The 26,606-nt window shown below is 35.8% G+C and overlaps 1 protein-coding gene across 5 annotated transcripts; it reads right to left on the minus strand.

The window, feature by feature from the left end:
* Positions 1-226: 226 nt before the first annotated feature.
* POLI (DNA polymerase iota) lies at positions 227-26,203 on the minus strand. Of its 5 annotated transcripts, none has more exons than XM_037982277.2 (10): positions 26,063-26,203; positions 24,242-24,367; positions 21,608-21,772; positions 17,105-17,257; positions 14,056-14,292; positions 11,940-12,031; positions 10,898-10,989; positions 7,519-7,649; positions 2,912-3,117; positions 227-1,302 (listed from the first exon to the last, which is right to left on the minus strand). In XM_037982277.2, exons 1-10 carry the CDS (start codon positions 26,169-26,171, stop codon positions 484-486), a joined length of 2,130 nt encoding a protein of 709 aa, XP_037838205.2. In that variant the 5' UTR covers positions 26,172-26,203; the 3' UTR covers positions 227-483. The 5 variants fall into 5 exon arrangements, with proteins under 5 accessions (XP_037838205.2, XP_007972155.2, XP_007972156.2 ...); XM_007973964.3 differs by having other exon boundaries at positions 11,940-12,118; XM_007973965.3 differs by having other exon boundaries at positions 11,940-12,118; positions 25,697-26,161.
* Between the last annotated feature and the right edge of the window lie 403 nt (positions 26,204-26,606).

The following is a 26,606-nucleotide window of genomic DNA, read 5'->3' on the forward strand; positions in this document are numbered from 1 at the left end:
AGTCAACATACTAAATGTAATGTACTTTAGTCAAAACTGTCTATATTTTTAATAGGTTAGTTGGCAGTAGGATTTGCTATTTGGTTATATCCTAACAGGCTGCATTTGAGATATTCCACATATCATAGGAAAAAAAAAAATGTGTTCTTTACCATAGCAACGATTTGGCTATTTTTTATATACAAGCATATACATCTCCCCACCAATTCATGAAAAATATTCTAGGTTGACCATGATATTCTTTTTATTGAAAAGCAATATAAAACGGCTTTAGACATAAAAGATAGTATTTTACATTATTTCTTCTGTTATATTTTTATGCTTTGTGCCAGAATTTACTTCCTGCAACTATTCTTGCTTTATCTCGAACAGTTTACTCCATTATTGAATATCTATTAGTGTTTAATACAGAAGAGCTTAATAAACCGCTAATCTGAAAATAATGGTATTCCCTAGATTTTCAGACTTTTTTGCTGAATATGCTTATTTATGTCCAATGTGGAAATCTGATCCTGTTCTCTTCCACTCTGCCAGCAGTTCCTTTTGTACTACTTCTGGTAGTTCATAGAAAACTTGAGGATCAATGTCAGAAGGGAAAGTAATTTTCTCATCAACAGAATCTGGCTCTCTATTTTCTGTAAGTCCTTCATGAGAGTCTGTTGCTACTGTTTGCTTATGGCTATCTGTAGTGTGGTTTTTGGAGAAAAGTTGCTCACTCTGCAAGTTTGGAAATGAATGAAAAGCAGACACAGCAGGGTTTGAATTTGTAAAGTGGAATCCTTGAGGTTCTTTAGGTCCTTGACTCATTCGTTCATCTTTTAATCTACTATCTAAATAATATGAATAATCCTTTTGGCTAGACATATAAGAGGAACTACCGCTATTTAAGCCTGATGTTCCTGGTTCACAAGGAGATACAGAGGATACCTGTTTGTGACTGGATAAATGATCTCTAGGATTTATGGGAATATCTTGCATTTGTTTTTTAGAAAAGAAAGATAATACTCCTCTAGAGGCGTGTAATGGACAACTCACACTTCCTTTCCCTTGAAATTTTTCCCTAGATTTTCCAGAAAGGATTTCTTCTTGAATATCTGTTGGAAGTTGCTTAAAGACTTCTTGATCAACACCTTCAGGAAGTGAACAGAGTGGGAATTCATTAATATCTTTTCTTTTAGAAAAATTTGTGGTATCTAGTGGATACTCCCTAGTTCTTGTACTTTCAATTCTTCCACTTGGTAAGAAATCCCGGTTTGTTTCTTTGTCTTTGGGAAAATCTTCCATATGAGTGTCTTTCATTTTCTAGAACACAAGAATAACAGATTAATTTAGATATCTGATATGTTTTAAATATCCCTGCTGCTGCTATGTGCCTGTAGCTATTATCTGACATGTTTCTAACCTACTCAGCAAATTCAACTCTTTGTGGTCTGTTCCAAATAACTAGAGATCTACTACCACAATTAGTCACACTATTGTGTGAATCTTTACCCACTATTCCAGGAAGAGGTTTCCTTCCTAGATAGCACCGAGACAGAGGTAAACATGCATTTGGAGACTTGGGAAGAGTGTAACAATCATGCAACCAAACTTTCAATTCTATAAATACAAGAATGGTGGCCTAGAGAACGCAAGTTCACCTAAGGGTATTTTTCAGAAAAACATACACATACAGCATCAAGGGCTAGTTTTCCAAAAATTATTATTCTAAAGGGTAACTTTTAACAAAAAGATAAAAAAGTCTATAACAAAAACCCAACATCATCAAGATATAGTACTAGTTTATATTTATATAAAAATTAAAGACATTTTCAACTCTAACTTGTGTAATTTTCCTATAGTTTTTCATTTAAATGTCTCCTCTAGTTTTAAGCAGCATAAAAATATAAACATAGTCAACTATAACTCAGTAAACATCAACACAATATGAACTCCAAAAAAGTAAAAGGAGTAGAAAAGATTCAGGCCCTTATATTTATTGAATACCTACTGTGTGACAAATATATACAAGGTACTTTCACTTATATTTACTTCTCTAATGCCACTATAAGTGAGCACTTTTAATTCCAATTTCACCAAATAAAATGTAAACAGAAAACACTTTTTCAAATTTAATTGACAGAATAAAAAGGGTCACAGAAAAAAGTAATTTGAAGACACCATTAATTCACTATTTGCATACACTATACTGTTCTCACTTTAAACTTAAATGAAAATGAAAAGGTTACTAAAATTATACTGACAAAACAAACAAAAAAGTATTTTAAATTGAGTTAATTATAGGCATGAACAATTTAGTAAAAAATAATTATTTTTAAGGTAACCCACATTTACTAAATAGTGGTCTATTAGTAAAGGGGTTTTGTTTTAGTCGTCTGAAAATGTGACTGGCCTCTGCCTTTCTATTGTCACACTGTTAAATTTACAACTGTAAAATCAGTAGTCAATTCTATCAATATCGCTATCAAAATTCACTACTATTTCAAAACCAAGAAAATGTAAATACTTTAACAAAAGAATCGTGGGAAAGGTACTGGTAACTCATGTGTCAGCTAAAAGACAAAAAGATGTGACTTCTAATACCTGAAAATATTTTAATACTTATGAGCTAATCCATCATATTTTTATAGAGCACATATTTTTATAAAATGTGTTAACAATTCCAAAATAGAGAACCTCCATAATGGTTCTCTCTTTTATCCAGTGATGCTTATGTTTTCTTCTTAGATTGCAGTATATTTAAGGCCAGCAACCATAAGATAGGTATTGTAAACAAGTTAATTACCTAAACAATATCACCCAAAAGAATCTCTGAACTCTATCAAAAAGACAAGCACTTAGACTTGTAATTTAACCACACAAATCCCATAAGGGTATACTTAGAAAACTGAACAAAAAAGAGTATACTTACAAAACCGTGCTTGCCAGAGCATGAAGTTGTTGATAATGATGGCGTTAAATAATAATCAATAAGCCCTCTCTTAGCAGTATTTACTGCTTTAAGGTTGCAGAAGCACACACTTAGAAGGGTAAGGTGAAATGGCATCTTCACATTCACCATATTTCGAAAAAGTTTCATTAGTATATCAACCATTGGGGTCATCACATCATAATTTCCTAAATAAAATGTTAAGAAGATAATAAACATAATTAATATTAAGAGCATAATATATTTTATATTGCTGAGATTAAGAAATTAAAATCCTAAATAAGTATCACTGGGCATCTTGACATTATATAACAAATTAAGACATTTCAACATTAATACCAAATGGTTAAAAATTTTCAAAAGATTTGAAATATGGTATTTCTGGTTATAGTACAGTGATATGGTCAGAAAATCCGCTCTCGAAAAGCTACTATAAAACTGAACATTGTCAAAAACAATCATTTTGGTGGAAATCTGGAAATGAACCAAAGGCAAACAAAGTAAGAAGTACTGATTTATGAACAGCTGCTATATGTTAGCTAACAAAGTAGGAGACTTTGTCTGGGACTTCATTGTCTGGGACCGTTCGAATGCCCCTTTACATACCTCAGTTGGTACAGGGTGAAGGCTGCAAAAGTCAGCAGTTTCACTTCTAGAGGAGACAGATCTGATTTGAGGCAGAGGGCAAAAGCCCACACTTAGCAACACTGCCAGTAAAATGAGCAAACTTGATAGGAAATGAATGGGAAGATCCCACAGCTCTGCTAGTCTGAGGCTTTAGTTGTGGTTGGGATGAATGACAGATCAGTGGACCAGCCAGAAATGTCACCAGGAGATTTGGAAATGAGAGAACCAAAGAGGGACTACATGGGCTCCCCTCACAACCTTAGCTGACTAGGAGGCTACATGCAAATAAACGGAAGGCCACAGAGGGCCTAACCTCTCCATACACTCATTGAAAGGGCTACATGCACATCACGGGGAGATAAAGAGGGCCTAGTAGAAATTAAAATTCAAGAAAAACTTGAAAATGGCCTAATTTTTTTTTCTTTTATACTTTAAGTTCTGGGGTACATGTGCACAATGTGTAGGTTTGTTACATAGGTATACATGTGCCCTGTTGGTTTGCTGCACCTATCAACTCACCATTTACATTAGGTATTTCTCCTAATGCTATCCCTCCCTCAGCTCCCCACCCCCCGATAGGCCCCGGTGTGTGATGTTCCCCTGCCTGTGTCCATGTGTCCTCATTGTTCAACTCCCACTTATGAGTGAGAACATGTGGTGTTTGGTTTTCTATCCTTGTGATAGTTTTCTGAGAATGATGGTTTCCAGCTTCATTCATGTCCCTGCAAAGAACATGAACTCATCCTTTCTTACGGCTGCATAGTATTCCATAGTGTGTATGTGCCACATTTTCTTTATCCAGTCTATTACTGATGAATATTTGGGTTGGTTCCAAGCCTTTGCTATTGTGAATAGTGCCGCAATAAACATACACGTGCATGTGTCTTTATAGCAGCATGATTTATAATCCTTTGGGTATATACCCAGTAATGGGATGGCTGGGTCAAATGGAATTTCTAGTTCTAGATCCTTGAGGAATCGCTACACTGTCCTCCACAATGGTTGAACTAATTTACACTCCCACCGACAGTGTAAAAGCATTCCTATTTCTCCAGTATCTGTTATTTCCTGACTTTTTAATGATCGGCATTCTAACTGGCATGAGGTGGTATCTCATTGTGGTTTTGATTTGCATTTCTCTAATGACCAGTGATGATGAGCATTTTTTCATGTGTCTGTTGGCTGCATAAATGTCTTCTTTTGGGCAGTGTCTGTCTGTTCGTATCCTTGGCCCACTTGTTGATGGGGTTATTTGCTTTTTTTTTGTAAATCTGTTTAACTTTTTTGTAGATTCTGGATATTAGCCCTTTGTCAGGTGGATAGATTGCAAAAATTTTCTCCCATTCTGTAGTTTGCCTGTTCACTCTGTTGATAGTTTCTTTTGCTGTGCAGAAGCTCTTTAGTTTAATTAGATCCCATTTGTCAATTTTGGCTTTTGCTGCCATTGCTTTCAGTGTTTTAGTCAATGAGGTCTTTGCCCATGCTTATGTCCTGAATGGTATTGTCTAGGTTTTCTTCTAGGGTTTTTATGATTTCAGGTCTAACATTTAAGTCTTCAATCTATCTTGAGTTAAATTTTGTGTAAGGTGTAAGGAAGGGATCCAGTTTTAGCTTTCTACATAAGGCTAGCCAGTTTTCCCAGCACCATTTATTATATAGGGAATCCTTTCCCCATTTCTTGTTTTTGTCAGGTTTGTCAAAGATCATCAGATAGTTGTAGATGTGTGGTTATTTCTGAGGCCTCTGTTCTGTTCCATTGGTCTATACATCTGTTTTGGTACCAGCACCATGCTGTTTTGGTTACTGTAGCCTTGCAGTATAATTTGAAGTAAGGTAGCGTGATGCCTCCAGCTTTGTTCTTTTTGCTTAGGATTGTGTTGGCTATGTGGGCTTTTTTGGTTCCATATGAAATTTAAAGTATTTTTTTCCAATTCTGTGAAGAAAGTCAGTGGTAGCTTGATGGGGATAGCACTAAATCTATAAATTACTTTGGGCAGTATGGGAAAATGGCCTAAATATTTTAAGTCCTTTCCAACCCATACACTTATCCACTGGCAGAGGCAGACAGCTTCCAGACTGTAGTGTTTGAGCAGAACCTTTGCCAAACATTGGCTAACCATGAAACTATACAGACATGGGCAACTTCCCAGAAGTCAATATTAAAATAAAAATTTGAATTAAAAAAAAAAAAGAACACTGAGCAGAGAAATCAGTGGCTACAGAACCCAGGGGAGGTAGATTCTGCAGATTACGTTCAGACAAGTTACCTAAAAAAAAGTACAGGAAAGAAAAAAAAAAAAAACCCTACAAGAAAAAATTTTAAATCCACAGTTGCTACAATACATTATCTATGAGGTCTAGTTTTCAATAAAATAGTTCAAAACATGCAAAGAAACAGGAAAGTGTGATACATATTTCGGGGAAAAAGCAGTTAACATAAATTGACTTTGAGGTGGACTTAGCAAAGACTTCAAATTCATTATTATAGATATGTCCAAAGAATTAAAGACAACCATGTTTAAAGAATTAAAGCAAAATATAATGAGTACAAAAAAAGGAGAATCTCGATAAAGAAACAAAACCAAACACAAAAACAAAAGACAAACAGAAATTCTAGAGTTAAAAAGTACAGTAACCAAAACCAACAAATCACTACAGGGGCAATGGCAGTTATGAGATACAGATGAATCAGAGACCTTAAAGGCAGCTCAATACAGATTATCTACTTTGTAAGAAAGAACAGAAAAAAAAGATTGCAGAAAAATAAACAGAGCAGCAGAGACCATCATAGGGTGGAATTGGTGTAAGGATAAACATATAGACCAATGAAACAAGAAAGTCAGGAAATAAACTCTTATATTTATGGTCAATTAATTTTTGACAAAAATGCCATGGTAATTCAGTGGGTGAAGAAAAATCTTCAACAAATGATGCAGGAACAACTGGATACCCACATGCAAAGCAAAGAATTAAGACCCTTACCATATACCACACATAAAAAATTAACTCAAAATGGACATAAACATAAAGCTTAAAAACTATAAAACTTCTAACAGAAAACAGAATATGTGACCTCTGAGTTAGGCAAAGAATTTTTACATATAACACCAAAAACACTATCCATAAAAGAAAAACCACACTACTATATACCGCTAGAACAACTATAATCGAAGAGACTGACAATACAAATATTGGCAAAAATATGAAAAACTGGAACCTTCATATATTGTTGATGAAAATGTAAATTATTACATGAACTTTGGAAAAAGTTGGCAGTTTCTTAAACAGTTCATGTTCCCATATGATCCAGCAATTCCACTCCTTAAAATCTACCCAAGATAAAGGAAAACATATGCATATGCCCATCCAATGACTTGCACTTAAATGTTCTTCAAAATGGAAACAATCTAAATGCCCATAAAGACTCATGCTATCAGTTATCACAGTTTTGTTCTCTTTGAACTTGGAAAACATTCTTAAATTACTCTTTACTTATCTATTTAAAAACCAGGCCAGGTGCAGTGGTTCATGCCCATAATCCCAGCACTGTGGGAGGCTGAGGCAGAAAGATTGCTTGAGCTCAGGAGTTTGAGACCTTGCCTATCCTACATGTCAAAAAAAGTTAGCCAGGTCTGGTAGCATGCACCTACGGTCCCAGCTACCCGAGAGGCTGGGGTAGAAGAATTGTTTGAGCCGGGGAGACGAAGGCTGCAGTGAGCTATCACAGCACCACTGCACTTCAGCCTTGGTGCAGAGCAAGACCCTGTCTCAAAAAATAAATAAATAAATAAATAAACAAACAACAAAGTTTTCTGGTGAAAATTCCTGATAGAATAAAAGCATTTAATTGCTTGCTAATTCCCTGTGAAGACCCTCCATTTTTGGAGCATATTTCTAGTTCAAAGTTGGCTTGTTTAAGAGTTCAAACCTGCTAATGAAACTGCTGGAAAACTAGTCCATACCTGTCCCTAACTTCTGAATTACATGTGATGGAATAGGGCACTGACGACTCTCACGACCACAGTGCTTCTCAGAGGAATACCGACGGATTATTAATCTTACTGTATGAGGCTTCCTTCCATCTTGGCATACTCTAAAAATAAAGAGAAAGTGGAAATAAGGAATTAGAAAAGTATTACCTTTTTAAATTATGTAACACCTCATTTATCTAAAGGTGCCAGATTTTGTTAAATATAACAATTATACATATAGTAGATAACAAAATAGTAAGCAATAAAGGTCCCTGAGTATCCAAATAATCATCGCAAAGTCTATGCACTAAAACTCTGAATGTTTAGATGTCAAGCTCTCAGGCCTCACTCAGAATTGAGTGCTGTCAGAAACAGAAGAGATATAAGATATAATCAAAACAAGTTGTTTTATAATACAAATCCAAAACAAAACTAAAAGCAACCAATTTTTTTTTTTCAAGATGGAGTCTCGCTCTGTTGCCCAGGCTGGAGTGTGGTGGCACAATCTCAGCTCAGTGCAACCTCCACTTCCCAGGTTCAAGCAGTTTTCCTGCCTCAACCTCCTGAGTAGCTGGACTACAGGCACGTGTGACCATACCTGGCTAGTTTTTGTATTTTTAGTAGAGAGGTGGTTTTGTCATGTTGGCCAGGCTGCTCTCGAACTCCTGACCTCAGGTGATCCCCTACCTCAGCCTCCCAAAATGCTGGGATTACAGACGTAAGTCACCACACCTAGCCAAAAGGCAGCAAATTAAAATCAGCAGGAAATTTAAGAAACTGAATCATTCACTAACAAAAGCAAGTAAGTGAAAAATAACAAAATAACTTTTTTCAAACTTTTTTCTTATGAGATTACCAAAAAAAGATTTTTTTTTTACAAAATGAGATTAGTTTTGTTAAAGAGTAATCACTATTACCATTATATGATAGCTTATTAGAGCAATATCTTCAAAGATCACATGCTATATTTAGTATATAATTAATATACAATATGTGCACATGCATTTTTAAAAAGAGTTTCATCCAATTGTCTTGGTTTTGGTATTGAAACAAAGGTTTTAATTATATGACAAATTCACTTAAGAAGTACAAAACCTAATTAATGGAAAAAAAGTCATTAAAGGATAACATTTCCCCTTTTATACACATGGCAATGCATATAAAACCAAATCTCAGACATAAAATGCAAATATTGCATATTGTTAAACACACTCAACTTGAAGATTCTGATCTGAAAAAAACAGTTTTGGGCCAGGCACGGTGGCTTATACCTGTAATCTCAACACTTTGGGAAGTTCAGGTAGGGGGATCACTTGAGCCCAGGAGTTCAAGACCAGCCTGGGCAACATAGCGAGACCTCATCTACAAAAATTTAAAAATTAGCTAGGCTTTATGGCAGGTGCTTTCCCAGCTATTCTGGAGGCTGAGGTGGGAGGACTGCTTGAGCCCAGGAGGCTGAGGCTGCAGTGAGCCGTGACTGCACTATTGCATTCCAGCCTGGGTGACAGAGCAAGACCCTATCGCAAAAAAATAAAAAATAAAATAGTTCTGTATTAAATAAATTTTTTCTATCTCTTATTGCTTTGTGACAAAACTTCTTGATGGCTGCTTAACTAGGATAATAAAATACCTTAAATGGCTACTAGTTTAAATATCTTCCAGTTAAACGTGTTCTATTAATTATGCAATTCAAAGAGTATGATATGCTAATTAAGACACATTAGAAAAAGGCTGAATCATAAGCAATATTAAACTAGTGCCTAGAGGATGGATTAAAAATAATATGGTTTTTACATTTCTTACATACCTATAGTATTAATCATAACATACTCTAGAGAAAACAAAAGTAATTATACACAAATACACACACACACTCCTGTAATTTTTTTTTGGCAAGTCACTTAGATGGTGTTATAATTCAGTCACTGAAGTAAGGGCCCGTGGTGTGGGAGAAAAGGAGCTGGCAAGCAGAGATACAGATAAATGGTTAATTTCACAGGTTTTGTATTTCACAGGTTTAGAGCACCTGGTCTCACTTCTGGGTTGACTCTTCAAATAAGAGAACCTGTAAAACTTATACTTCTTGCGGTTTTTCTATGTGAAGAACTGTCTCCAAGTGTTAGGCATTTCAGAGTAGTCTTCTATTTAGCTGAAGCAAATGACCCAGTTTCACTAGCATACGCGCAGGCCCAGCCTGAGTCATATCACTGAAGCCCAGTCATACAGCCAGCCCCAGATGCATGCAGCCAACAATGAGCTACATGGCTCTGCTCAAGACATTTGAGCACCACGTTGCATGCAACAGCGAAGTTGGAGGAAATTTCACTTCATCAGTTTTCTCAGACTTAGAACCATCCAAAAACTATTTTCTCTAAATACAGTTAGTCCTCCTAGAATCATTAGAGAAGCACACCTACTCTAAACTGTTAGAGCCCTGAAACCACAATTTGAGAAATTTCTAACAAGAAAAGCAGAAACAAAGAATGGGAAGAAAACAGATAATACTTGTTTGTGGAATATGGAATATTGAGAAATATATGTATAATGACAAGGAGCACCACAAAATTAAATTTCCTTTTCAGTTTATCTTGTGCTACTCATATATTTATAACCCCAGGTGATACTCTTCACATACAGATCAGAAACCCTGCACACACCTGCAGTCACTCACCCTGCTCACACATAGCCCCAGCCAGCCATTCTTTCCTTCGACTCTATTTTATTTTACAGTCTGAGGCAAAAGAGATACAAGGGTTCTTCTGCTTCTTCCTTCACTGTTACTTTAATAATGTCCTATCCCCAACAATCACAAATTTATATAGCTGTTCCTGTATCAGTTTTCGAATTATGACAGTATTATTCCTCTTTGCATTTTTTTCTTCTTAATGAAATGCAAGTAACTATTAGCAGAGATAAATGGTTAATTTCACACATTTTGTATTTCGCATGTATTTGTATTTAGCATGGTACTAACTAATGAAATTCAAGTAACTATTAGGTTGAGGGCAAAGGCTTTGCAATTGCCACAGGGAAAAATTAAAACTTCTTCTTCTCATCTGAAGACTAGAGTAAGTCTAAGAATGTTAGAAATATCCATAAAACCCCTTTAGGTAACCATCTGCAGCTTTAGATCCATAGGACAACCACACTGTTACTAGAATTAAGACCAATGAATTAAATTTAGGTAAGAGCCCCTATTACCATCTTTACAATAGTTTATAATGCAGAAAAATCACATGATAAATTATTTTTACATTGTTTACTCTCCAGATAATCTGTCAGTTCCAAGATGGAACATCAAATATTCTTTCTATATACCGTATACAGAATGAATATATAGGATGACTTGGCAAAATGGATTGAAAATCACCTGTTTAAAAGACTAGCAAGTAGTTCTTCAATCTTATTTTTAGCTTCAACTTCGGATGAACATTTTTTAAATGAATCTTCTTCACTAAAGGACTATTAAAGAAGCATAAATAAGGATTAGTGCAAACTCTAAGAATTATATCTAATTATTATCAGTGTACAGTCAAATAAATATTCAATACATTCTTTACTAACTTACCTCTTGTCCTTAGTTTCAGCCATTTAGTTCACTTTTATATTAACTGTTTTTTATCTGCAAGCTACTGTACTCACTAGAAAGTTAATATCAAATATTACTAAATTAACAGTTAATATAAAACAGTTAATAAAAAATAATTCAAAGTTAAGAAAACTCTAAAGGTCTAGTACCAACTCCAAGCTTTATTGTATGATTATGGCAAGACTTCTTAATCACCTAGGACTTGAATCTAAGTTTATCCTTGGACAAACTTAGACTTATATCCTTGGACTATATCCTTGGACCAGTATATGGTCCTCAAGTTATTTAACTTTTCTAAAGTACAGTATCCTCATCTTGAGAGAGAGAATGGAAGGAAGGAAGGAAAGAAGAAAGGTAAGAAAGAATGGACAAACAACAGTACTACCTACCTTGATGCTTCGTTGTGAAGATTAAATGAACTAATGTATTTCAAGCACTCAGGAAAGTGCTTGTCCCATAGCAAAAAAATCAGTCAATGTTAATTGGGTGATTATACCTTTCCCATTTGCTAAATCACTGGACTACTCTGAAAACAAGATTTTTAAAAGATTAAAATATTTTGCCTCATATATGCATTATAGGCTATTAAGTTGCACTGTCTTCAATCATAGTAGCTAACTTAAGATATCAAAATATCAATGCTTAAGATTCAATTTAAGAATACTTATTAATCCAACCTATTAATAATAAATCGGCCTTCTAATAGGAAAGAGATCACATACTAAGCAAACTAGAATAGTAAGAACATGGTACTGTAACTAGAAATCTTTATCTCAAATAATGTGATAACCAGTACTTAATTAAAATAAATATCATCGTGTACCTGAGGTGGTCCTGAGGGTATCACAGGGGAGTTATCCTCTCCAAAACTGAGCTTCTGGATACGCTGAGCAAGTGAAATTCCTAATTCTTTTTCTAAAATTTTGGATGAAAAGGTTTGGAGATCATGTACACTATTGATACCCAGTGCTTCAAGACATTTGGCAGTTTTATAGCCAATACCTAAATAAAAAGAAGTGCATACAAAGCTAAAAATAGCTTTTCTCCTTAAAACAAAGCTAATTAAAATATTATAAATATATCAATCATATCTTTAAATTCTATAATTTACACAGTAGTCCCCCCTTATCCACAGGGGATACATTCTAAGACCTTCAGTGGATACCTGAAACCATGGACAGTATCAAACCCTATATATATACAGTACTGTTTTTTCCATCACATATATACCTATGATAAAGTTTAATTTATAAATTAGGCACAATAAGAGGTTAACAATAATAATAAAATAGAACTACAACAATATACTATATACAAGTTATGTGAATGTGGTCTCTGCCTCCCTCTCTCAAAATATCTTAGTATTTTCAAACCACAGTTGACTGCAGGTAACAGAAATTGTGAAAAGTGAAACTGCAGATAAAGGGGGACTACTGTATTTTGCAAAGATCAAACTCCATTGCAAACTAGGTTGCTGTTCTTCCACTCAGGGCTCCTGAATTATATGCATCTCTTTGAAGTCCTCACAAAATGCAGTAAAACAAAATGAACACAGAGACAGTCAATAAATGCTGTCTTACTAAAATAAAAATTTTACTACCTGTTATGTAAAATTCCAGAAATATTCAGAAATCATGATTATTATTAATGTACAAAAAGGCTGCCACTAGAGCAATTAAAATGAATTAAGTGTACATATTAGGTAAACTAACTGGTTCCTATATGCACCACCATATATTTATCCATAAGTCATATCTAACATTTACCATCCAGAATACAGCTATGAGCCAGAAAGCAAACAAACAAAAAATCTTGCTAGCAAAACTGTCACAAAGTTCTTGCACTAAAATTCAGTCATACTTTATCCACAAGAGAAAACACTCAGGCCATTTAGTGTCTCCTTATTCTTTTCATTTAAAAATAATAATTCCACAGTTATCTGATTTTCTTGCACAGGAAAAGCCTAAGTTGGAGGAGACGGCTGTGTAGGGGGAATTATGAGAGTGACAGATTTTTCACGCAAAAATAAAAGAAGGCTGGCAATTCGGAAATAAGTGAGAAAGCAGAAAGCCTGTTTAAAAAAAAAAAAAAAAAAAAAAAGATACAAGAACTCAAAAGTAAAGTAATAATGTTTTGCACCAGTATATAGTCCTCAATTTATTACAACCTGACATTGTTCTTCAGAAGGCAGAACCAAAGTCATCCACAAAATTTCAAATTATAGTTATACTACACTAAGAAAGGCAAGGCAGCGTATAATACATTTTGAAATCACACAAGTATCAGTTAAAAATGTGAAGTTTGACATCTAAGTTTCAGAGGTATTAGAAATTCACTTCCACAGAACTCTTTTATAACATCTTATTCCCCAGCAATACCACAGAAATGTAGTTCAACATATCCATTATCGACGGTCTATAAAAACTTGGGTATTTGATCTGCAAAGAAACAAACTTGCACCATGACCTAAATAGGTCACCAAACTCCTCATGGAAATCAGTTTCCTCATCTTTAAACTGAGGAACTTGGCCTAGATGTTTTGGAAAGTCCATTGTAGCCTTAATATTTTATATATAATCCCAAAAGAAACTTAGTAAAAGACAAACTCCCCTCTCTAGAGGCAATGTACAGTATAAGAGTATGACCCAGGGACTGGAAATAAAGACCATATGTTTCTAGGCTATAACTTTTATGACCATATTCTAACCATCCAAAGTAGATAAAATAAGAAAAGTACTTTCACATATTTCTTAATCCAAATTTGCTTCAGAAAACATTATGGTTTTTGTTAGTTTTTTCCAGGAACCAAGTGTACACACACATACATGCACACACTCACATACACCTCTACCTAAGAATTAATTACACTGTACCTATAATTTTAAAATTAAAGAAATATAATAAGACATATATGTACTTTTCAAAGATATTTGTCTTACCAGGTATTTCCTTTATGTGATTCAAACTAAGAATAAGATGTTGACAACTTTCCGGTAATAAGACTGTTTGTTGATTTGGTTTAAAGACACCAGAAACTAATTTTGCCAACAGTTTATTAGAAGCCACTCCAGCACAGCCAGTGAGCCCCAAGTGATTATACATGGCTTCCCGCATCTCTGCTGCAATCTGAGATCCAATAAGTAGTCTGATGTGCAAGATGTCATGCAGGTTTATAGCTTTAAAAACAACAAATGTCATTCAAAGTCACAAGAAAAAAACTTTAAAATTTTCTTTTTTACAAAATAATTTTTAAAAGGTAGAAGGCTTAGTCTATATCCAACCACCACCACCACCACCACCACCACCACCACCACCACCACCACCACCACCACCACCACCACCTGGTATGGTTGCAATGTTTGTCCCCTCCAAACCTCATGTTGTAATTTGATCCCTAATGTTGGAGGTGGGGTCAAATGGGAGGTGTTGGGATCACAGGGGTGGATCCCTCATGAACAGATTAATGCCCTCCCTCAGGGATGAGTAAGTTTCTCACTGTATTAGCTCCAGAGACAGCTGGTTGTTAAAAGAGCCTGGCACCTCCCCCAGCCCTTGCTTCCTCTCTCACCATGTGATCTCTGTACACACTGGCTCCCCTTTGCCTTCCACCATGAGGCGAAACAGCCTGAGACCCTCACCAGATGCAGAGGCCTAATCTTGACTTTTCCAGCCACAAGAATCATGAACCAAATGAACCTTTTTTTCTTTGTAAATTACCGAGTCTCAGGTATTCTGTTAAAGCAACACTAAATGGACTAAGAGACCACTGCCACCCTGTTATCCACTTGACTAATCTCTTTCATGCTTCATAGGAATACTGTAAACAAATTCAATAAGCAAATTCCAACAGCCTGTGATAGTGACTGTATACTGGGAGTGCTTAATAATTAACACATTATGAAAACTGATCTCATAAAAACATTCCTACTGACATTAACAAAACTTTTACTCATATTTACCTGTAAGTAAGCATAAAAGTACTATTACATAACAAGAAAGCTAACATTATGCTTTAAAGATCTAAATCTTAACCATGCACTAACTATATATGCTGCTGAAAACAATCTCTGACCTGTACATAGTTTTAGAGCTCTTTTATGAAAAGTGTAAGAAAATTATATAAAAATAAATTTGCTTTAGGTGTTAAACAGTGTTGGAATTACATGAAACCATCCTAACCTCAAAGAGATTCACACTAAAAGTATTTAGAGATGAAATGTCAGGATGGCTGCCATTTGCTTCCAAATAGCTCATCAACCAACCAAGCAATCCATAGAGAGGACAAGAGAAAGCAAATGTGGCAAAATAACAACTAGTTTATCTATAAGAAAGGACATAATGAGCTGGGCGCAGTGGCTCACGCCTGTAATCCCAGCACTTTGCTTGGGAGGCCAAGGCAAGCAGATCACCTGAGGTTAGGAGTTCAAGACCAGCCTGGCCAACATGGTGAAACCTCATCTCTACTACAAATTAAAAAATTAGCCAGTGTGGTGGCACGTGCCTGTAGTCCCAGCTAGTTGGGAGGCTGAGGCAGGAGAACCACTTGAACCCAGGAGGTGGAGGTTGCAGTGAGCCAAGATTGTACCACTGCACTCTGGCCTGGGCAACGGAGTGAGACTCTGTCTCAAAAAAAAAAAAAAAAAAGAACATAATGGGTATTTGTTGTACTATTCTGTCAACTTTCCTGTAGGTTTGAAAAAAATTTTAATAAAATCTGTGTGAAAGATGAAGAATTAATCAATAATTCCACATTTCCTTTTTGGGATATAAAACCTAGCTCTCTATAATGTACTCTAACCAATAAAATCTAAGTTTGCTTTAAAAATTATATAGAAATATATCTGAAATACTCTTGCTACTTAGCCCTTGTAAGTTACAAATGAGCACAAGTACAAAAGATACATGAAAAGCTCCATGTATTATAGAAACTGTAGTTTTACTGCTTTACTTCTGTGGAGAACTATTCTGTAGACTGATGTCTAGTTCTCAAAAAAGAGGATAAGAGGAAATGCATGGGGAGGTTAAGAGCAAAAGGGTCAGACAAGTCTTACACAACAGCAGAGTAACTTGTCTTGTATGTGGTATGATAAGGGAGTCACCAGCAGAGTCATAAGATGTCTGAAAGCCTAATTAGATATTCACTGGTGCTTACTACAGCTTATTTTCAAATGTAAATATCCCTGGAAACACCATCAGTCATTCATATCTTAATACATGAAGGAGACAAACCATTCTGCTTTCTTGCTAACTTTGACAAAGATTATTTATAAATAAACAGATTAAATAGGAGCTTAGAGAAGATTCTGGCACATGGCAGATAAGCCTGGACAACATTCCAAAAGTGCTAACTTGGGAAGTCAGAGAGCAACATGAGGGTCTCAGGGGAATCGAAGGGAACATGTAAAAGACACATCAAAGGCAAATCTAGCCTACCTGAAAATTCTGCTTAGAGACTGTCTTAGAATAATCAAAAATTATTCCAAAAAGCATATTAAGAAGCCAACTCTTGCAACTTAAAAAGACCTAAAGAGGTATGGCTTTTTGTTTCTTTAAGAGATGGGATCTTGCTTTGCTGCCCAGGCTGGACTCAAACTCCTGGGTTCAAGCAATCCTCTCAGCTCAATCTCCCAAACAGCTGGGACTACAGGGGCGATCTACTGTGCCCAGCTGGGTATAGCTTTCTAAAATGGGAACAGATGCACTGTGTCAGACGAAAACTCTGCACAGATGAATGCTCTGTGCAGATGAACAGGAACAAAGGTCTGTGCAAATGAAAAGTGCACAGAGCATTGAGCTACATGTCATCAAAATCTTAATACTTATTATGGAATAGCAACACCTAATTTTAGCTGTTCTAGACAGAGTACTGGCTAAATATAACTCTACCTCCAACAAAAGTCATGAAACTTTCAGAATCACACAGCAAATTCACTGAACATTAAGAAATGTATGTACTTAAGTAGGTAGAATCAATAAGAACCCACTCACACTGATTATTGTACACATGACCCGACACAGTCACCGCAGAAAGTTCGTCACTTTGCAGCTGCTGTAGTCTCTTCTCAACCATTTCTGTTAGATCCACAAAATTTTCATCAAATCCAAGTCTCTCAACAACTGGACTAAATTCTTCCAGTAATTCTAAATTGAAATAATATTGGAGCACAGATGTAAATGAAGTTATAACTAGGATAAATTTAACTATCTAGTGCTTAAAACTATATCAAATTTATTGTTAAAGGTTTTACATACATTCATAGTTCCATAATATCTTTAATAAAGCCCTCAGTTAACTGACTTTTTTTCTGTACCACATCTTGAGTAGAGGCAGTATTTTCCAAAAAGTCTAAAAATGGCATTCCTAGGGCAGTTATTCATGGCAATATATTTAGCTCAATCTTCTACACCTATAATTTTTGTATGTGTAGTACATTAAATATCAATGCTTACAGTAAATTGGTGACCTTGAAGAAGTGTGTCAAAGAATAAACTATAGGCTGCTCAGAAAAGTTAAAAACAAGTAATGGTATATTTTAGCTATATTTTCCCCAAGAGTTTAAAAGAGGCAAAACAAAATAACATTAAAAATTTCCAGTTATTACTGAAGAAAACAGAAAGTCAGTCAACTTTCAAAATATATTATAACACGGTATTTTTATTAGCCCAAGCATATTCCTTAGGACAGAGAGGCAGAGATGAACCACAACTTACAGGTATTCAAATGCCCATCATCTAGCACAATTATCTAGTCCTTAGGTCAAATGTTTACTAGACTGAGCTAAACCAATATTCAAATTAAATTCAAAAAAACTATCAATTTTCATATATTAACATTGAGACTAACAACTTAAAAATCATTGAGAAAGTTTTTCACTTCCCTCTGAATCACCTTCTACTGACACCAGCTGGATAAGAGAAAACAAATGCAAGTCTCTTAGTATACCAAAATGCATAGATTCTTAAGGTCATATAATCTGAAGCTCAGAAATAAAAGGACTATATCATTCCACATAGATCACGTTTTTTCACAAATACCAAAAGTGCTTTTTTTTTGTTGATGTCAACATTGACAATGTAAGGGGAAACCAATAAAGATAACAACGTGACACAAAAATCACTCCTGAGAAAACTATTACCTAGAGAAAACTATTACCTCCTTTCAGGACAGACGGACAATATGTCTGATCATAGAAAATCATTATTTTGCATTTCCTTCATCAATTTCTGCAATTTATTTTCTAAAGTATATACCTGATATGCAAAGTAACTTGTAGAAAACAAAAGAGTTTATCAAAAGAATGCTACATAAGAAAAATAAAGGATAAGTTTTTAAGTACTAAATAGAAAAACAAGTTAAATACAGAATCATGCACGAAGCTGGTGGATCACTAAATACTGACTGATTTTAAGTCACAGGACAAATCCCTAATTATTCCATTCCTGAAGGTTTTTGTTGTTGCTGTAGTTTTAATGAGACAGGGTCTCACTCTGTTGCCCATGCTGGAGTGGAGTAGCACACCACAGCTCACTACAGCCTTTACTTCCTGGGCCCAAACAATCCTCCTACCTCAGCCTCTGGGACTACAGGCACATGCTAACCACCCAGCTAACTTTTTTTTTTTTTGTTCACTTTTGTAGAGGCAGGGTCTTGCTATGTTATGCTGCCCATGCTGGCCTCACATGATCCCCCCACCACAGTCTCTCAAAGTGTTGGGATTACAGGCATAAGCCACCATGCCCAGCCTCCACTGTAACCTCTTTCTTGGTATCAACTTCATAAGCAAGATACATTTATTAAACATATATAGGGCCCAAAAGAGGAGTCTGTAATTAAAGAAAAAAAACTACCTTGAAGAAAGGTATATATGCAGTAGCATAAAAATACGAAATAAATAATAAGGTTATATATTATAAACAGGTCAGAGATAAATACAGTAAGGGCCTACATTGGCTATGTTCCTACTTCAACTCAGAAAAATACTGTGAGAAAAATTGATAAAATAACTTTTTAAAAAAAAAACTTTTTTCAAAAAAAAATGACACAAAAAGTACCAAGTACTTAGAAAAAGATGAACAACCCAAATAAAAAACAGGTGCAAGTGAATAGGTTAACAGAAAAGATACATAAATGACCAAAAATATATTAAAAAAATGCTCAACCTTACTCATGGAAAACTGCAAATCGAAACAATGATTTACTCTTCTTCGACTATGAAGCAAAGATTTTTAAATCTAACACTCTCGTATATACTAGCAATATGTTGTGGCAATCTCAAATGTAACATATCCAAACATTTAAATGCAAATCATGTTTGATCCAACAATTCACTTCTAGGAACTTACCTTATGGAAATCCCCTTAAAAGTATGCCAACATTTCTATACGAAAATGTCTAAGAGCAAAAATCTGGTAACAGCCTAATAATTCATCACTATGCAGGGAAACCATATAAATTACCATCCAAAACAAGACTTTTTTTTAGTGAAAGAAGGTGCAATTACTAATCATGTAGCAACAACAGGCATAAAGTTGGACGTACTGTCTTCGTATCACTGAAGAACTGGTTAAATAAATATGGACTAAATACAATGAAATACTGTGCAGGCATTAAAGAGAGTGAGGAAGATCTCTGTGAATGACATGGAAGATCATTAAGCTCAAAGGCCAGCTACAGAATTGTATGTATTATATAATCACTTCTGTGTACACTAAAACTCAAGTTTTTATTTCTTCTCCACAGGGAAAGTTCTAAAAACTAAAGTTTTAATATTTAGACACAATTTTGCATAATAAAAGCAGTGATATCCGGGAGTATAATCTTGTCTTTTCTGCTTCACTATCCCTTCTTCTTTCCTCCCATTTCAGCACTACGCCTTTCCCACCACAAGTTAACCAATGTTAAAAACCTGTAATATACCCTCTAATGTTTCTCTTCTTGTTCATATGTAGACATACACATATATATGAAAGGAGGCATTTAGGCCATCATTTTACACATTTGGAAAAACATGATACATCATTTTGTACCTTGCCTTTTATTCACTCAACAAAGCCTATCTCCATCAGTCAAATAGTATTGCACCAATGCATTCTTTTTAATGGCTATATAATATCCATCATACAGATATCTTAGTTTATTTGGCTATTCCTCTTGATGGACATTTTTCCTTCCATATATTTGACAATCATAAACCATGCTACGATAAACATTGTTATACATATGTCTTTATGTACTTGTGGTTCTCCTTTTTTTAGAGACAAGAGTCTCACTCTGTCATGCACACGCAGGCTGGAATGCAGTGACACAATCATGGCTCACTGCAACCTCGAGCTCCTGGGCTGAAGCAATCCTCCTACCTCAGCATCCAAAAGTGCTGGGATTACAGGTATGAGTCACAATGCCCAGTCTCATGATTTTATTTCTATTTGATAAACTCCCAGCAATGATCTCACTGGATGGAAGAACATTTATTTTTAAACTCAGTAAGTGTTCTTGATACTTTTTCTCACATTCCTTTTAATTTTGGGTAAGTATGATGGATATAAAATATCTTACTAATTCAAATTTCCTTAGCCACTAATGAATTTGAGTATTTTTTCCTTATAATTGTTAGACACTGGGTTAAGTTCTTCTTGTCAACTGCCTATTCATATTCTTCATCCTTTTTTATTAGGTTTCTTTTTCCTGTTAATTTCTAAGAGCTCTTTGTATATTATAGACATTTAACCCAGTCATCTGAAAATTGCTGTGATAAAAGAAAAACAAAAAAAAGTAAAAAAGACAAATAATTGCAAAGCTGATCATTATGCATTTTTACACTATATATTAAGTAATTGAGGTTTTTACAATTAAAAGTAATTGTGAAAGCCACAATTACTTTTGCACCAATCTACTATATTTGCAATGTGCCAGTGCACACTCATTTTCATTTTTCCTGTAATTTACTATAACACTAAGATTTAAATCCAAACCTTAGCATGGGAAAGTTTAGCTACATTGTAATATTTAGTATATATATAAAACCTAAGAAAATATTAATATATCCAATATTTTTATTAATATTTCATAAATCAATTTTTAATTATGCTGATCAAAAGTTACAGAAGCCTCTTTGAATTATCATGAATGCATTAGAAAACAACATTATTTCTTCATAATTCATTTAAACTTAAAATTTTAAAGACCTGGCATCTTTTACAGTACAGTTTCCCATTTTCTCACTTTTAAACTTTGTTTTCCATTTTTCCCTGTTATATAAACATCAATCATAACAGAGTTAAAATTTCTTCCAACTATACATCTTCTTAAAAATACTATTCACAGCATACAGTTATCCTTTTACATAATTTTTAAAGTTGACAAGACCCAAAATAAGAAGTTATTAGGAAAAAGCATCTTATGTTATTTTTACATTTACTAAAAAATTCATGTAATGAACAGGCATCCTACATAAAAATTAATGCTAAAAGTATATTGCTTATCATTTGTACCTGTAACCTTATAAGACATTTCTCTGTAGCGGGTCAGGTCTTCTCCATTAACTAATACCAGCTGTGGACACTTTTCTTTTGCATCTCTGACATTCATAAGTTTCTTAACTCCAAGTTTCCTAGCTTCATAGTTGCAGGTAACCACCAAATATTTCTGTTGAACCCCTATAAAAATATTTTAGGAGAAACTCAAGCACAATTGAAGAAACATTTAAAGACATTATTAATTCCATATTACATTTGTCTAAGTTGTAAGACAGTCAGTTTTGATAAGAAGCAAAAGCCCTGTCTCAAAAAACACAGCCTCCATAAATCAAATTTCTATAATGTAGAAACATTAGGTTTTCAAGCTATCTCCTAATTATGAATTATAATATACCAATGTATTATTTTTCCATACCCCACTTTTAATCTCTGGTTGTTTTGTCTCCTTGAAGAACGAAAGTTATTATTAAATAACAAAACACTGAATAACACAGAATTACAAGTTAGATCAATTATTCATATACAAAAGGCAATCTGTGTATTACATTTCTCAAATTTAGTAAAAATGAACCTAAATCGATATATTCTATGGAATCTTCAGTGATAACATACAAACCAAATCTCTCTAGGATTTTTTTTCCAGACAATATAAAAGCAGATTAATTTATATTGCCATATAATAGGGCATGTTCTACCAAAAAAAAAACCAGATGAAAATAATTGAGTACAACTAAATACTGGTTGCTGCTAGAAAAACTCAACTTCTCTTCTGAGTAATTTGCTAATATAAAGCAATATAAAATATAATATGTACATAAAATATATAAAACAAGTGCCGGGCTACAGCAATTTTTAGGGATCTAATAGTTACCTACTACTTCTTGAACTGTTCTATCAAAAATGATTAAATAATCATTTATTTACAGACTGCATAAAAAGTTCTAGTTTATTGGTGACTCAAGAGTGCTAAAAATTATTTGCTCTTCTCTTTTTATACAAGTTTACTACTTGCTTACCACTGTAAGAGTAATGTTCACCTAAAATATGTAAAATACAAACATGTAGAAAAAAAAGGTTATGTCCATTTCTCTGTTAGACATTGTTTCTAAAATTTTGATGTCATAAACAAGGCAAAGAAATGTTATTTTTATATAAAGTTTTTTCATATATCGGGTAATGCCCAAAATATAATCATGGAACCAAAGGTAGTAGTAATTTTAGACTTCACAGTGAACTATTTAAAAAAATCGGATTGGTAGATTTCTTAACTAAAAAAGGAGTTTTTTAATAGAGCATTACATTATATGGTTTCATCACTGCATGTCACCAGCCTGAGTTTGTCATATATTTGTTGAGTATAAATGAAAGACTACTGGTCGGGAACGGTGACTCTCGCCTGTAGTCCCAGCACTTTGGGAGGCCAAGGCAGGTGGATTGCCTGAGTTCAGGAGTACGAGACCACCCAGGGCAACATGGTAAAACCCCGTCTCTACTAAAAACACGAAAAAATTAACCGAGTGTGGTGGCGCACACCTCTAGTCCCAGCTACTTGGAAGACTGAGATAGGACAATCACCTGAGACCCAGAGGCAAAGGCTGCAGTGAGCCAAGATCGCATGACTGCATTCCAGCTTGGGCTGAAGTGAGAACCCATCTCAACAACAACAACAAAAAAAATAAAGACTACTTTAGTTTTCCCCAAAAAACGCGGAGCATTCACATCCCTCACTTCCCAATAATCATTCATTCGTACTTAATTACACTTTTTTTTATTAAGCATTATCCACAGAACATCTTATATCACAGTGCTACTACTTAGAAATGCCTTCAGGAGAAAAAACTTAAGGCCCATGATTCTAACTTCTTGGCAACGTTTAGGAAGGTTTTAAGATCCTAGACTCACCTTGGCATAGCAAAAACTAGTCACCCCTTTGTTCTTCAGTAAAGCAGCTATGCTGGATTGGGATTTATTAAGCCAAAGTGGGCACAAGAGGGTAGCAGCAAGTGAAGCAAAACTGTTCTTTATGCTTATACTAAAGGAAGAATCTTTCCTGCATGCATGAAAATCTCTTTATCTTTCTCAATTTAAAATATGAATAATAAAAATGATAAAACAAGCCAGTATATCAACAATATCCAATATAAAATTTATTTTGGCTTTTATTTAAAAAGCTGCTTATGTTTTTATGGAAAGTTTGCTGTCTTAGTAAAACTAAGGTTTATGTTCAAAATCCAACTAGTTTGTTAGATGTTACACAATTTAAGAGTTAATTTCAGAAAGGGAAGGACAAATGAACACTTCCACTAAAATGTAATAAGAGGTTGTTTTTTGAGAGGAAAGCCTGTAAAATTTCAAATACTGAGAAAAAGAAATCTGCCCAGCAAACTAAGCTACTAACCAGCAGAGAAAAGTAAAATTTATTCTGCTTTCTCTTCATTTGTTCTGCCAACTACACTATTCTGATTCACCACTTATTAAATGAGGCTTGTAAAATTTACACTTGGTAGTGAAGCAAAAATGACCAGCTATAAAGCACTGTAAGAACTGCTTCCAAAATCTTTCTTAATAAGGTTAATAAATCAGTATATAATGAGCATGAGTTGCTAATCTAATCACTATGCAGTAAAAATATTATAAATGTACAATTACCTAAAGGTTTGTCTTTTAGCTCTGGATTTGAGATCATTTCTACTTGTGCATAAAAGCAATCCAGATCCACATGTACTACGACTCTGGATGAAGAATTTCGTGTGGGCAACACTTGATCACGAACTCCTGCACAATATGCAAAGAAAAAAAAAGAAATTCAGGATGCTTATTATCTCTGAGCAACTCACAGTTCCTTAAAACATGGTACCTGTGAAGGAAGAATGCAGAGCGATGTTAGTTTTTTCCTGGATTATGTGTGAAAGCATTGAAATTACAAAGACATGAAACTCTACTTAGAGTAGGGTTTTCAGTCCTCTTAATTACTGTTTCTTTGTGCACTGCATTTTTCTCAGGATAGTAAAAAGTTTGAGGGGAAAAAATGTGATAAATAATGGATGATGCAAGAGCTGATACTATCACCTGGAAGTTTATAGTAGCTTTTAGTGTAAACCAGAAGGGGCAGAAAAGTTGAAATGACATTGGTTTTCACACAACTTGAAAATTATTCTAAGCAGCATGCCCTTACATTTAAAACAACAACAACAAAAACTGAAATACAAAATGGCAAAAGACAACCAGTGGGTACCAGTGTGGGCTATTTTTAGCTCCCATTACAGCAGGATTACCTGGTTTAATGCTAAATCGCCAGTGCCTAAAACAGTGTCTAGGACATAACAGACCATCAATAAATATTCACTAAATTGAAAGACTGAATAGTTCTTTGATTTTAAAAAGTTGTTAGGTCATGTGCGGGGGAGGGAATGACAGAGGCGACCCCTTCTCTCAACACTGGCTAAAAACAAGACAGGCAAAATACAATACAATATTCTTGTTGGGATCCTGGAACAGAAAATGAATATTAGCAGAAAAACTGGTAAAATCTGAATAAAGCGTGTAGCTCGGTTAACAGTATTATACCAATGTTAATTTCCTAGTTTTGACAAACGTACTCAGTTTATGTCAACACTAGGGGGACCTAGCTCCGCAACTTTCAAGTAAACCTAAAGCTGTTTCAAAACTTAAAAAGGCCAGGCACTATGGTTAACTCCTGTAATCCCAACACTTTCGAAGCTGAGGTGGAAGGATCGCTTGTGGCTGGAGTTTGAAACCAGCCTGGACAACACAGCAACACCTGATCTAGAAAAAATTTGAAAATTAGCCAGGTGTGGTGGCACATGCCTGTTGTCCCAGCTACTCGGGAGGGAGAGGCTGAGGCAGAGGATCACTTGAGCCCAGGGGTTTGAGGCTGCTAGGAGACCTTGTCTCTAAATTAATGAATGAAAGAAAACCAGCAGGAAATGAGAACCGGTGCCTTTGCATCCAGGCCCTGAGGTGGGCGGTACAAGGTAAAGACCAGAGCGGAAAGTGGGTCACCAGAGACGTGACCACAGCGGACCTGACTCCGCCTAGGTTCTAAGCCATCCCTTCCTGCCAAGACTGAGAACCGGGTCCCACCTTCTGCCAAATGAGCGACAAGGTCCTCAACTTCTCCAAACTGAAAAGGCCCAGAAGCCTCTGCAGTTGTCGTCTGGCTGCCTGAGGGATTCCCGCCCCACCTGGCCCCTCACAGAGGACGATGCAGATGCACCCTCGACACGCATTTGTAGTGTGGACATGCCCCACCCTACTCCTACTGGGTGAAGCCATTTCTCTAGAGGTACCCGCCGCGTAACACCAGGCAGAAGGAGGCAGCCCTCTCTTAGAGGGGCCGAGCGGGGCGGGGACGGTCGCGCCACAGTGGCCGCCGCCCAGAGCGTCCGCCAGCCCCACCCTTCTTATTTACACCCAAGGAGGCCGCTGGCTCCTCTGGCTGCGGCGCACCCTGCGAGCTGGCTGCCGCCCCCACGTCCGCCAGTTCCATGGGCCAGGCCTTGGTGTCGCCCTCGTCGCCGCCGCCTTCCTCCTCCGGCTCCACCCCCAGCTTCTCCATCCCGCAGCTGCCAACCGCAGCGCTACTTCCGGCCGCTTCCGCCTGGTCTCCAGGGAAACCGGGTGCGACAGTCTCCTGCCGCTCCGTACGTCGCGCCTGCGCAGTCGTGGTCGACCAGCCTGTGGCCCAGAGTGACGCGCATGCCAGGGAATCGTAGAGGTCCACGTGCAGGAGTTTTTCCCGCTGGGTGGAGGCCGGAAGCGGAGAGATTGAAAGCACAAGTGACTATTTGTTTTATTTTTATTTTTTTGAGACGGAGTTTCGCTCTTGTTGTCCAGGCTGGAGTGCAATGACGCAATAACGGTTCACTGCAACCTCTGCCCCCCGGATTCAAGCGCTTCTCCAGCCTCAGCCTCCCAGGTAGCTGAGATTAACAGACATGCGCCATCACGCCCAGCTAATTTTTTGTATTTAATAGAGACGAGGTTTTGCCAT

Source organism: Chlorocebus sabaeus, chromosome 18 (assembly GCF_047675955.1).
Source record: "Chlorocebus sabaeus isolate Y175 chromosome 18, mChlSab1.0.hap1, whole genome shotgun sequence".
Taxonomy (NCBI): Eukaryota; Metazoa; Chordata; class Mammalia; order Primates; family Cercopithecidae; genus Chlorocebus; species Chlorocebus sabaeus.

Excerpts from the sequence above, each read along its gene's own strand:
- POLI (XM_007973964.3), bottom strand. The coding sequence starts at position 26,171 with ATGGAGAAGCTGGGGGTGGAGCCGGAGGAGGAAGGCGGCGGCGACGAG. Across the intron at positions 7,650-10,897 it reads CTTGCTAGTCTTTTAAACAG|AGTATGCCAAGATGGAAGGA; the intron begins GTGATTTTCAAT and ends CTTTATTTTTAG. Across the intron at positions 3,118-7,518 it reads AATTCAGAAGTTAGGGACAG|GAAATTATGATGTGATGACC; the intron begins GTATGGACTAGT and ends CATTTTATTTAG.